The sequence below is a fragment of the Sminthopsis crassicaudata genome, chromosome 4, assembly GCF_048593235.1.
Source record: "Sminthopsis crassicaudata isolate SCR6 chromosome 4, ASM4859323v1, whole genome shotgun sequence".
In the NCBI taxonomy this organism is placed as follows: domain Eukaryota; kingdom Metazoa; phylum Chordata; class Mammalia; order Dasyuromorphia; family Dasyuridae; genus Sminthopsis; species Sminthopsis crassicaudata.
In genome coordinates, this window is record NC_133620.1 from 98,502,528 (window position 1) to 98,515,761 (window position 13,234).

The window sequence follows — 13,234 nt, forward strand, 5'->3', positions numbered from 1 at the left end:
ACCCTCCTCCCCTTCCCCCCTCCCCCGGCCTCTGCTAGTCTGTGGAGTGAGGAGGGCATCGAGCTGACTTCCCCCCCCCCCCCTGATCTGGCCAGGTTCGGGAGAGGCTACGGGCGGCGCTGGAGCGCGTAAGCACCTTGGAGGAGCAGCTGGCAGGGGCTCACCAGCAGGTAAGCTGCCCCACCTCCTCCTTCCCCCTTCGCTGGCAGTGCCCTCCCGTGAGCCTGGAGTGCAGGGGCTTTTAATCTGTCTTCGCTCCTCCAGTGTTCCCCGCCGTCTCATTTAGGCAGCTGTGGCCTTTGGGTGTCCCCCCCCCGTGGGAAGATGGAAGTTCTCATCTCCAGAGCAGCCCTTGTGTAGGTCCCCTTCACCGCGATCCTTTCCCCGCAGGTGTCTGTTCTACAGCAGGGAGCAGGGCCCCGGGATGGAGCTCCAGAAGATGGGGCCCTGGAGCTGGGACCAAGACTCTTATGGAAGGTGGGTCTTTGGGAGCCTGGCAGGGAGAGGGGCTTCTTCCTCCTCTCCTTCACAGGGGCCCCACGGCCCTTCACTCCATCATTTAATTCACCCACACTGGAGGGGTCCACTGTGGAGAGGGGCCGGCCTGGCGGGCGTTCAGGCCCTGCCCTTTCCTGCAGACACCTCTCCCTCATCTTTTCTCCCGCCCACTCCCTTTGGCCTGATTGGCGCTCCCCCAGAGCTGGGCACAGAGCACCGACCCAGTAGAGAGCTGGTGAATTGAAATAATTGCCGCCTGTTGAGATGGGCCCTGGCCCTCTTACTTCCTCACAACGGCAGGGCCTTTACTCTCCCCTCTGGGCCTTCATTGCCACTTCCACAGGCCGCTCCCCCCTTGCTGAGACTCCGGCACTGCTCTAGAAGCAGCTGCCTCCCCCAGGACCGGCTGCCATCATCCCAGCGGGCTCCTGAAGGAGGGGCTTAGCCGGAAGGATCGGGATGCGGGAGGCAGAGCTCGGAGTAGACTCCCATGGCGGGCTCCTGGGGGAAGGGAGGGGGAGCACCCCGCGGGAGGGACCTCCGAGAATGACCAAGGACTCGTGCTCCTGGAGGATGAAGCAGGCCGGGCGGGAGAGCTGCAGGAGCGCCTGGACAAGCAGACCTTTGAGCTGAACCAGGCCCGGGAGCGCCTGGTCGCCCTGGCTGGCACGGTGGCCGAGCTCGAGGAAGATCTGAGCACTGCCCGCAGGGACCTCATCAAGTCCGAGGAGCTGAGCAACAGACACCAGAGGGACCTCCGAGAGGTGAGGGCCCTGCTCGCGCTTGCCCTGGGCCGCCGGTGGGGGAGCCAGAGCCTGGGGAGGGGGCGCAGGCCGCTTGTGCCTGGGGGCGGCTCGGCACGCCTCTGTGTGGGTCTGTGGCCAGGCTTTGGCACAGAAGGACGACATGGAAGAGAGAATCACCACGCTGGAGAAGCGCTACCTGGCCGCCCAGCGGGAGGCTACGTCCATCCATGACCTCAACGACAAGCTGGAGAATGAACTGGCCAACAAGGAGTCCCTACATCGCCAGGTGGGTGCCTGGGTGGGCCGGGGTGGCGGCTGGGGCGGGGCTGCGGCAGTGCAGGACGTGGGGCCTAGTGGGAAGTGGGGTCTCGGGGACGTGGAGCCTCATGGGAAGTGGGGACGCACGGGACGCAGGGCCTAGTGGGAAGTGGGGCAGCTTGGGAAGTGGGGACGCACAGGACGCAGGGCCTAGTGGGAAGTGGGGCAGCTTGGGAAGTGGGGCAGCGCGGGACGTGGGCCCCGGATGTGGGGCCTCATGAGACGTGGAGCCACAGGGAAAGTGGGGCCATGCGGGACGTGGGGCCTTCCGCCAGAGCCCTAACCGCGTGGCCCACAGGCCTCGGCCTCTCCTTCCACCTGCTTCTGAGACCCCTTACTGTGCTCAGAGGTTCCCTCCCTGTCCCTTAAGGCTCCCCTCCCCCCGCCCGCCGCTCACTCCCTTCTGCCAGGCTACGTCCCCGTGTTCCACAAGGGTACTTCTTTAAGCCTGGTCCTCAAGGGCGTGGCGAGGGAGCTCCCTGCTCATCCCAGCTCGCCCAGAGCCGGTTCCCTTGAAGGGAGAAGCCCTGTCTTTGTCTCCCAAGTGAGTCTGGGAGGAGCTAGTGACGAGCCCTACACTCTGGGGAGGGCCGCGAGGTGGCGCCAGGGCGCCTGGGGCCTCTGACCCGGCCTCAGACACCTCCTAGCGGGGACTCTGAACAAACCGCTCCCCCCTGCCTCCGTTTCCTCCTCTGTAGAAGGAGCTGGAAGAGGAAATGGCCAGTCCCTCCAGGATCTCTTCCGAGACAGCCCCCCAGGGGGTCACAGAGAGCTAGGCACGGCCTTCCCCGGCTGCTCTGCCCCACTCGTGGGTCAGCGGGGGATGGGCGGGCAGAGAGCGGGAGCCGCAGTCCCTCGGGCCGCACCCGGCTGGGCAGGAGGGGGAGGGGCCGGCCACAAAGGGGGGAGCCTTGGGCCGCGTGCTCTGCAGTGCGGTCCGGCGCTGGGGGAGCCCGTCACAGCCTCTCTCGCCCGGCCCTCTCTGCAGTGTGAGGAGAAGGCCCGGCACCTGCAGGAGCTCCTGGAGCTGGCCGAGCAGAAGCTGCAGCAGACCATGCGCAAGGCCGAGACGCTGCCCGAAGTGGAGGCCGAGCTGGCGCAGAGGATCGCCGCCCTCACCAAGGCAAGTGCCCCCCCCCCACCCCCGTGAGCCGTGGCCGCCCCTCCCTCTCCCGCGGGGGCAGGTGGCGGGGAGAGCCGCAGCCTGGCAAACGGCTCCCCTGGCGGGCCCGGCTGTTCTCGGAGAGGCTCAGTCCTCCTCGAGGCTCTTCTCGGAGTCACTGGGGGAGTAATGGCCGGCTTCTGGTCCAGAGCTCCCGACCTTCTGGGAAGCCAGGGCCCCTTCTCAGAACGGGACGTCTAAGTGCACAGAATGCAGTACAGGAGAACGCTGCATCGAGATACAGTTAGCACAGTAATCCCCCGAGCCCCAGTCTCTCCTCAGTCAGAGGCCAAGGCCCGTGCTCTAGCAAGGTTCTGACGGAGGGCTGGGGCGGAGGGAGCACGTGATCATTGGGTTTCCGACATTTGTGAGACAGACTGCCGAGGGGCGGGCCGCTGCCAGCTCCAGGAGAAGGGGCCTGCCCGGGGAGGCAGCCCTGGAAACGCGGAGGGACACATCTGGAGAAGCTGGTCAGTCATCCCTGCGCGGTCTGTGAGACCGGCAAAGCAGAGACTCCTCAGCCTGTGACGAAGGACCACAGGGTGCTGACGCAGCTCGGTGGCAGCAGGGGGCGCAGCGGGAGAGCACCCGCCGAAGTCAGGGGGGCCCGAGTTCTAATGTGGCCTCAGACGCGTCCTGGCTGTGAGACCCTGGCAAGTTACGTAACCCCAACTGCCTCAACAAAAAAAGGGACAAAAAGCCCGCAGTTCTCAGGCCGTCTCCATGAGCATCTTTTGTCCACACCAGCAAGGGCCCTCATCCCTACTCCAGGAGCCGAAGCGCATCCTCACTGACCCTGGTGCTGGGCAGTCCTGTGGCCTCAGGAGCGATCCCGGACCTCCAGCGCCTGTGTTTATGGGGCCTACTTACCGACACACGCTGCGTCTGAGACTTCGGGCACCATCGGGCCCCCTCGGGCTCTGGGCCACATTGGGAACCCCCGATCTGCAAGGAAGTGGAGAAGGCCCACGCTCAGCGGGAAGTCAGCTCCGTGATCCTCCCTGCGGAGACGAGGAAAGGGCCGGCAAAGCTGGACTCACGATGGAGTCAGGGGCGACCCGTAGGATTCTTTCACAGGAAGCCGGATGGCCGGGCTCGCCGCTGGACACGGTAAGTGACAGCACGAGGCGCCACAAAGGTAATTGTGCAAAAGATGAAGGCACAGAGAATCCTGCAACAGGCTCCGTTGTCGCTTACCTCCCCGGTCAGTGATCCCCCCGCCGAGGGGGCCAGAGGGGGTGATGACAAATGGAAGAGGCCGGCCTTCGGTCTTGGGCGCTCTCACAAAGCAGGTCATTTATGCCGCCGTCAGTGTGAGTGAATCGAAAAGGTGAGTGCTGAATGGCATCCTCGGAAGGATGGAAAATGGCTGAAAGCCGACAGTTGTTGGTGCAGCCATCACGGCACATTAGAGGAAAGGCTCAAGGTGCGCAGGCAGCTTCAGAGGGGACCTGTTCAGACACTGACACTGACACTGACAGCCAAGTGAAGGGCAAATGGGCAAAGGGAGAGAAATCAATTTTCTCACCAATTCCAGAGGAGTTAAATTGTTTCAAAAGAGCCCGAGAATGCTGTCACAGATCACAGCAACTGCTCCGGCATTCAAACCCCGTTTCACCCCGTGGTGACACAAGAGAAGCACCTGCTTAGCATATCAACCTCAAATAACATCCTGGAGGAAGATCCCCATTGCAGTGCCTCATCAAAGTGTAAAGGGAGTTAAAGGAGAAAACAGCCCTGAAGTGAGCTTGAGGTGAGATCCTCCAGACCAGCCCATCTCAAGAGCTTTAATTCATAGGCTAAATTAGAAGGAAGACAGCAGACAGCACAGATTTGAAATGGGATGGTTCTGCTGGCATTTTTGGGTTATCCTTGTTCTTCAGTGCTGTCTGTGGAACAAGCCACTTCACTGAATTCTGCCGCCTCAAGACCCAGTGCATTATGGGAAAGAGAAGCAATGGCCCTGTCCAAGTGTGGAGCAATAGTTGCATCTGTTCATGTATTGGGAGGGTGTTGGGACCTATGATTCCATTGGTCTAGTGAACCTCCAGGTGAGAAAATGCCTTCTTCTAGTGCAGGTCAGCACCTTCCCTGCAACTCATCGTATGTGCTGAGGATGCAAGTACAGAGAAGGAAACAATCCCTTTCTTTTCTGGTTTTGGAGCACTGAAAAGTCCAGACTTGTCCTCCAGGGAAACACAGCCATAATGAGTCTTGGGCAGCACTTGGCTCTCTGTCCACTAACCATGCGAACTCTTGGACCAATTCAGAAGAAATCTGTCCTGGAAACAGAAGCATTTTAAAGATGTTTAGGGGTTAGTGTCAAGACATTTATGGATAGGTTGCCAGTCTTGGAATCAGGAGGATCTGAGTTCAAATCTTGCTTTAGACATTGTGTGACCCTCAAGTCACAACTCTCTCAGCCTCAGTTTCCTCATCTGTAAGACGGGGATGATTAAAAATAACATCCTTTGCACAGTGTTTTGAAGATAAAAAATGATGTATGTAAAGTATTTTTCAAACCCTAATGTGATATATAACTATTAGTTATTATTATCACAAAGTCTTGGAAAAGATCTTTGAATGAAACTTTTAAAAAGGGCAATTGAAAAGAGACCAGCAGTGGCCAACCTTATTTGCCTTCTTTCTCATTTCTCTAAAATCTTTATGGGTGTGGTCTGTGTATGTATCAAGAGTGTCCTAGATGAAAACACATGGAGGGAATAGCCAGCCTTTTCATGCATTTTTTTCTGTCTGCAATCTTGACAATTAAACAATGAGTTCATTGATGTAGAGAATCTCAGATCCCATTTACCTGTTATCTGATTATTTAAAAAAAAAACATTTAGTTCAGCAGATCAAAAGTGATCCTTTAAAGCCCTCATCCAACAGTGATTTTTATAATAACATGATTTTTGTACTAGAGGCAGGTAAGGAGAAAACTTGGTTCAGTGATCTGTTGAATTATTGGCATCAAATGGGATATAACATTTGGAGACATATGCTCACCTGAAACATTTGCCAGGATCATGCAATGCATTATTGTGTTGCAGAGTCCAAACAAAAGAAGGATTTTCTGTAAGGGTTGAAGTCCTCTAAATGCTCCTTGTACACACATGGCATCACAGTAATTGCATTGAGTTCTAAACATTACAAAACCTCAGTTAAATTCAGAGTTATGTAGAAGAAATTAGTCTAATTATCCATATCAAAAAATCAACCAACCAACCAAACAAACAAAACAAAACCACCCAAATAAAAAAGACCCTCCCAACTCAATTCCATTTTGAGGGAAAAGTGCAAATAAGAATGACCTACTGAGTTAGTACATTTGCCTTTCTGTTGGTTTGTAAATACAAGATGTCCCAAAAGTCTCAGTGCAGTTTTAAAATACTAAAGTTTAAAATAATTTAAAATTACTAGAATTTGAAATTGCACCTAGACTTTTGGGACACCATGCACATGTTTTGAATATTCAGTGCAAAGCTGGGACCAGAATTGTACAGGAGGAAAAGATGGGGCATCTTTGGGAAATTGTGTGAAACTTTGAATGATCCCAAGGGACTTGTAGCCACAAAACCCCATCTCTTTTTGGAACACCTCAAGCTCAGAAAAACAGAAATCATGACCGGTCCAGGGGCAACACCAAGACGCACGGTGGGCAATGTTAGCCTGCGTCCCAGTCCCAATGATGACACCTGCACAAGAAAGCACACAGAAGAAATTGTTCAGGGCTCATTCAACCAGAAAAAAAGAGGTGGATTGGCCACACAGTGAGAGTATAAAACAACCTGTGGGTGGTCCAGGGGCTGCAATAACATCCTGTCTCCTCCCCCCAAACATTGATGAACCACTGCCTTTGACCGACCATCCATGGGTGGATGTGAGTGAGATCAACCCAGGATGACTAAGTGGGGAAAGTCTGTGATCTGCCCTGGAGGAGAGAGCACATACCAGTGAGAGGTGCAATCCTTTTAAATATCAAAGTAGACAGTGAACGTCATGGAGCTTATTCCCCTCATAGAGCTCTGATACAGCAACTACAGCTCTAAGATAAAATCACTTTGAAAGGAAGAAAAATAGTACCGTATGTGGTAGTGGTGACAATGATGATTCTGCAGCAAGTTTTATACAGGTCAGATTTGCGAGGAAGATGAGCAGTTTATTTTCTGACCAATATGGAAAATAGTTTTAAGTAAGTTTGGGTAAATTCATGCATGACAAATACATGGATTAAAGGGAGCTTGGGGATATCTTCATTTCCCTTAAGTGAGGTCAGCTCGCCTTCCTTCCTATCCCATCTCCTCTCCAAGGAGTGAGGTTCATTATGCTTTTTTCGGATCAGAACCCGGGAATGTTGACCTTTGAGTTCAGTGTCTTCTCCTTGGTGATCCCCTGTGGGACAGTTTCCAGAACTTGTCTGTGCATTTTGGGCTTCTGCTGGCCTCAGGTTCTGGCCCAGAGAGCCCAGGGTGGTGCTGGGATATGGTTTTGGACCTAAAAGGGCTCTGTCTGGCCTGGACAGGCCTTGATTAGGTGCCTTGCCCTGAGTGTGGGCCTAGAAACTGGCAGCGTCAGATTTTGAAGGGAACTGTTATTTTACAGATGATAGTAATTCTACAAGGGTGTAAATGGCAGAACTGGGACCAGAGCCCAGGGCTTCTTCCATCTGTAAGTTTCTTTCCATTCCACAATTCTCCCGTAGTAGGAAGAAATCAGGAACAGCTTAACTGGCAAGAGGTTTGAAAGTTGGGCTTCCAAGGGTACCTTAGGCAACTTGTCCCAGAAGAGAGGGAGGCTGGCTGCTTGGAAGGACCTTGTTGGAGTCTTGAGGGTGTTCTGGGAGGCCGGGGCAGCTGGTCACAGGCCAGGGTGACTCAGGAGGGGGGCTGCTTGCCGGTGAGGACTGTGAAGCCAAAGGGCTCTATCTCCTTTGTGGATGCTTCTTTAAGAAAGACAGGCTGCTCTGGTTTGCCCCACAGAGGGGTCTTTAGGGGTTCTTTTGGGATCTGCTTCTGCAAGAGGTGTCCCCTTGTGGTCCCAGAGGGGACGTAACTCTGTCTCTGAGCAGCGTGGTGAGCCGGTGGTCCACAGAGTGCTTCCTGTCTGCCAGGGAGAATGTGTTTGTAGCTCTTTGAGTCCCAGTTCTGGCAGGATCAGAGAGGCAAGTGCCAGGTCATGGAAGGGCCTGGGCTGTTCCTTGCTCTGGGGGCCAGCCCTGCTGGGATAGGAATTGGTCTGGGGAGGGGAGACAGGAGGAAGGGCATGGAAGGGGAGGGTCAGATACAGCATTGGCATCCCCAGGCTGAGGAGCGGCACGGCAACATTGAGGAGCACCTTCGGCAGCTGGAGGCCCAGCTGGAAGAGAAGAACCAAGAGCTGGCCAGGGTGAGGGCAACCAAGCCCCTGAGGGGCTCTGTATGGGTGGCTGGGCATCCAGGAGGATGAGAAGGGTCCCAGTCAGGTTCTCAGGGTGGTTCTCTGGGGGGTGTTCAGGAAGCATGGAGTAGGGTGGGAAGGCTGGATTATAGTTACAGGGGTGGTGGGAATAGAGCCAGGTGTTGGGGCAGGAGTTCAGAGGGCATGGCCGGGTGCCAAGGAGGGGTAAGGGATAAGAGAGAGAGCATTTAGGAAGCATGTATCCGGTACCAGGCATTGTGCTTTATAAACACTTGGGATACCAGTGGAGTCCCTGCCATCAAAAAAGGTGACAGTGGGATAAGGAATCCTGTAAAAGGGAGCTAGCAAGAGGGGAGGGGAGGCCCGGAGAAGGGAGCATTAGAGTGGAGAGGGAGGGCCCTGGAGCAGGCTCCCGGAAGGGATGCCTCCCAACAGAAAGAAGCAGACCAAGGGAGGGCGAAGCTGAGTTCTGGCTCCTCGAGGAGCGCTCTTTGGGTGCCACGTGGCATGTCTCATGGCAGGTGCGCCAGCGGGAGAAGATGAATGAGGACCACAACAAGCGTCTCTCGGACACCGTGGATCGGCTGCTGAGCGAGTCCAATGAGCGGCTGCAGCTGCATCTGAAGGAGCGGATGGCCGCCCTTGAGGAGAAGGTGCAGCTGAGGGATCGGGCTGTGGTGGGAAGGGGGTCCCATTGGTGGGTGCACTGCTTCTGAGCCGGGGGAGTGCAGGGAAGGGGCGGCGGCCCCCAGCTCTCCTGAGTCTGATCCATGGCACCGTGGGGCTCTCCTTCTTCCCTAGAACACGCTCATCCAGGAGCTGGAGAGCTCCCAGAGGCAGATTGAGGAGCAGCACCATCACAAGGTACCCGCTGGGCGCCGCTGCCTTCCGCAGGCTGCCAGAGCCACCGGGGGTGGCGAGGCCGGGCCCCAGACCTTTCTGGGGAGGTGGTGTCCGCACTGCTCAGGAGGCTGGGCAGGAGCCTTGCCCCGTTCTGGAGACACATTCTGGGGCCTCTTCCTTTGGGCATTTAAATCAGCGCGCTCTGCCCTCTCCTTTAATGGATGAGGATGATGAAGCCCAAAGAGGGAAGAAAAGGGCAGCTCCTGGGGCTGAGGCGTGAGCCCAGAGCTTTTGAGGCCCAAATGAGAAGTTCCTCTTGGGCCTGGGCCCCAGCACGTATTCCTGGGATGGTCCTTGTGTTTGCCTCAGTGAGTGCCAGGGGTGCCTACGGGCACAGGGAGGTTCTGGAGCCCCCTGAGCCCAGCCTGTTTCCTCTGTCTGCCAGTGACAAGAGGGAGCGTGGTGGGGACTCCAATCCTAGTCCCTGTGATCCACTCCTCTGCTTGCCCCATAGAGGGGTCTTCAGGGGTTCTTTTGGGATCTGCCTCTACTGCCTAGCAGATCCCGCGCTGCTTCCGCAAGGGCGTCCCCTTGTGGTCCCAGAGGGGACGTGGCTCTGTCTCTGGGCAGCATGGTGAGCCGGTGGTCCGCAGAGTGCCCCCTGTCTGCCAGACTGCCAGCCTCCGGGGGGCCCTGCGCTCTCTTACCCCTGATGCTGCTTTGCGCCTGTGGAGGGGGCAAGTGGAATCAGTGGTGGTGGGCCTCCAGGCAGTCTCTTAGGTGGATTCCCATCCAGTCCCCCTCCTTGGGCCAGCCCTGTTTCCTCTCTGTGTGACAGACAGTGAGTATGCTGGGTGCTTCTCTGGGAGCTGCAGCCTCCCTCTTTAACCAGATCCCCCTCTTAGCCTTGAGACTCTTAGACTGGCCTGGGCCAGGATGGCGCTGGTTGTTCTGTAACCCTAGGCGTCAGGAGCGGGCCCAGAGTGGGGCTTCTGGGGTGCGGCCTGTGCGGAGTTCTTCACCCTTCCCTGACCTCCACTTTCCCCTCTCTGCTGCCCTCTCTTTGCCCCAACCCGACCCCCACCGTCCCCTCTGTGACCCCCACCCTCCCTGGGTTGGCCTGGCACAGGGCCGCCTTTCGGAAGAGATTGAGAAGCTGCGCCTGGAAGTGGACCAGCTGAAGGGTCGAGGGGGGCCATTTGCAGATGGCGTCCATTCCAGGTACTAGAGTTGAGGAATCTGGGTACACTCGGAGGGGTCCCTGGAGCATCCTGACAGAAGGAGAGACTTCTTTGGATGCTGACCATCTCATGGCTCCTGGGATGATCCCATTCAACAGCTTCTGTCTTATAAAAACAAGAGCCTCATCTTACTCCAGATGAGGTAACCCTGGCTCCCAGAGGTCAGGAGAGAAAGGGGCCTTTCAGTGGCCCTGTGAGGCAGACCCTCACGGCCGAGGAATGGGAGGTTAGATGAGTGACTTGCCTGGGGTCACACAGCTAGAGCAGGGTCCGCACTGGGGCTTGGACCGCAGGCCTTCTGACTCCCGGCCCTCTCCCCCACAGAGGTGGGACCCCAGGGCCTGGCTCCTCGGCCCAGTCGGTCGGTTCGTCTGTCTTCCAGGGGAGCCCCATCTGTGCTCTGCCTTGGGAACACTCGGTTCTTGGGCTCAGAGAGAGCAGCGTCAGTCCTACCGACTCCGAGTGAAGGGAGACTTAGCCAACCCCCTGTTTTACAGGAAGCTGGACCCCAGACAGGGTCCCCAAGATTCTCTTGAGGGGGTTGACAAGTAGATTGTTCAGAGAAGGAGACAGTTGGTCAGTCTTTGGCTGCCAGGCCCTCCAGTGCCCTCGCCACCCCAACCCCCACTCCAGAACATGCTCTCCTACGGCCTCACTTTCCTTTGAGGGGGGCTGCTGGTGGAAAAGCACTTGGGGGGGGTGACCCGGGGCTGGCGAGTTCTGCCCCTCGTTTCTTTCTGTTCTGTCTTTGGCATCCTCTGGCTTGTACCCCTAAACCTCTGGGCCCAGGGGGTTGATACTATGGAAAGGCAAGCTGGGATCTTTGCTGCTCCCACCCCTATGAATACTCTGAAGAGACCCTCCTAATCTGCCCCCCTCGGGGTTCTCATTGGCTTGGGCACAATGAGGGGCAGGGAGAGCTGACGTGTGGGCAGGGACCTTAGAAGGCGGTTCCCAGCCCAGTGTCCTGAGCCCAGGGTTGGGTCTCCAGGCTTGAAGCCTCCCCAGGGTTTGCCACAGGCCCAAGTGCTGATCCAGCTCTGGGTAGACTGCCCACCCCCGGGTGGGGGTGTCCAAAAGGACCCTTCTCTGACATCCTACCTAGTCCAGAAGGCATGACATTTGGGGGTTCCTGTGCTCAAGGCACATTCTCCCCTTTCCCCTCAGGTCCCACATGGGCAGTGCTGCTGATCTTCGGTTCTCCATGAGTGCCGGGGCCCACGCTCCCCCTGGTCCTACCCCCAGCCTTCACCGCAGGTTTTCTGCCCTTCGAGAGGAGCCCACCAAGGTGAGGAGGGGAGGAGGGGAGGGAGGGGGAAAGGTTCCCCTGGGGGCTTTAGGGTCCAACCCGCCGCGTGCCTGGCTCCAGTTATGCCGGCGGCTGGCGTGTGGTGCAAATCCTCACCCCTTGGCCCTCCCCTCAAGCACTGACAGCTGCAGCAACGGGGGCTCAAGGCCGTCTGTCAGTGGTAACAGCTGTGGGGCCCGGACCCCCTGAGCTGCCTCCTCCTTGAGGTGGGGGAGAGGGGGGTGGGACTGGCAGGTGGCCAGTCAGAGGATGTGTGTGTGTGTGTGTGTGTGTGTGTGTGTGTGTGTGTCTGCACACAGTGGACAGGGAGGTCAGAAAAGTGGCTGCCATGTATGGAGGGAAAGAGAAAAGGCCTGGAAATGGCCTCTGGAGTTTTCTGGGAAGTAGCTGAGTCAGCGTCTTCCCTCGTGCCTAGGAGGGCCCTTCCCTGCACGAACTCCCTTCTCTCCCCAAGGTCCTCCCCCTGACTCCTTTCCTCGCTTGGCTCCCCTGAACCCCACTCCCACAGTGGTCACACGGAGGAAAGGCCACGAGAGCTTCGTGGGGGCTTGGGCTGGGACGGGAGGCCTCCTCTGGCCTCCTTCCCCTTCCTCCCCATTCCCTTCCTTCCCCCATCCGTCTCTGCTCCAGTTTGGATGCCTGAGAAAGAACTGACAGAGGCCACTCACTGGGAGTCCCAGTCCCGGGTGGCTGGCAGGAGAGCGGGGGGTGGGGGGTGGGGGGAGACCCCAGGGGTGCTTAAGCGGCAGCACTCTTTACATCCTTTAGTTTTCCTTTGCTTTAATGATCCGGACATGGTTCCACTGGCCCTTCCAAGGCCTACCTCTCCCTGTGTCGCTCGTGACAGCTTTGGCCAGGGGCCCGAGGGATAGATGGTTGTGGGTGGGGTAGAGGCGCTGGGGGCGTCCTGCCACCTCAGCGGGTGTCTGACTGCTCCTCCTTGCCTTCCCCATTCCCCACACCCGTGAAGGACTGGGAGCCGTCGGCACTCTCCGGGGTGCTGGCTTCCACGGCCGCCCCCGCCTTTGATAGTGACCCCGAGATCTCAGATGTGGATGAGGAGGAGCCCGAGGGGATGGTGGGCTCTGTGGGCGTCATCTCTCCCAGCGGCCACTCGGACGCTCAGACCTTGGCCATGATGCTGCAGGAACAGCTGGATGCCATCAATGAGGAGATCAGGTTGGAGGCTAGGCTGCCTAGCGCTGAGAAGGGTTGGAGGGGCTTGTTCTTCTGAGTGGGAGAGTGGGGAATGATGGGAGCTATGCGCTGCTTTGCACACACACTATGTAATTATGTATTATTTGCGGATAAAGGCCCGAGGCTGGCTCAGGAATGGCGTCTGTAACATGGGTTACGTCTCAGTGCCAGGCTGGTGCCCATCTCAGCAAAGAGCTTGGCACCTTCCTCTGGGGCCTCAGTAGTCCTCTGGGCCTGACGGGGAAATAAAGGGAGGGATGGGGGAAGAGGAGGGTTCTGGGGCCCATGGCTCCCAGAATCCTCGGCGGGGCACAGGAGGCGGCCATTACCCGGGAGGTTTGTCAGGCCCTTCAAGGACCCAAGGGATGTAGGCTCATGGATCTGAAGTGGGAAGGAGGCTCAGAGCCAGCGAGTCAGGTCTGGGTGAGGCAGCTTGGGCGGGGCTGCCTGGGGAGTCAGGGGGCCTGAGCCGGCCCCCTGTTCCTCCGTGCTGCCACGGGCCTTTCTGGAGGCTGCTTCT

The 13,234-nt window shown here is 57.5% G+C and overlaps 1 protein-coding gene across 8 annotated transcripts in view; it reads left to right on the forward strand.

The window, feature by feature from the left end:
- PPFIA4 (PTPRF interacting protein alpha 4) overlaps positions 1–13,234 on the forward strand; it is a 64,107-nt gene that overhangs the window by 24,666 nt on the left and 26,207 nt on the right. For all 8 annotated transcript variants that reach the window (XR_012489063.1, XR_012489062.1, XM_074308847.1 and 5 more), the window contains exons 5-15: positions 96–170; positions 391–477; positions 1,071–1,262; positions 1,384–1,530; positions 2,551–2,685; positions 8,029–8,112; positions 8,646–8,777; positions 8,926–8,988; positions 10,097–10,188; positions 11,376–11,496; positions 12,488–12,696. Coding sequence is in view for 6 of the 8 variants with exons in the window: in XM_074308847.1 (XP_074164948.1) it covers positions 96–170; positions 391–477; positions 1,071–1,262; positions 1,384–1,530; positions 2,551–2,685; positions 8,029–8,112; positions 8,646–8,777; positions 8,926–8,988; positions 10,097–10,188; positions 11,376–11,496; positions 12,488–12,696 (1,337 nt within the window). In the remaining 2 variants the exon portion in view is untranslated. The remainder of the gene's footprint in view (positions 1–95; positions 171–390; positions 478–1,070; positions 1,263–1,383; positions 1,531–2,550; positions 2,686–8,028; positions 8,113–8,645; positions 8,778–8,925; positions 8,989–10,096; positions 10,189–11,375; positions 11,497–12,487; positions 12,697–13,234) is intronic.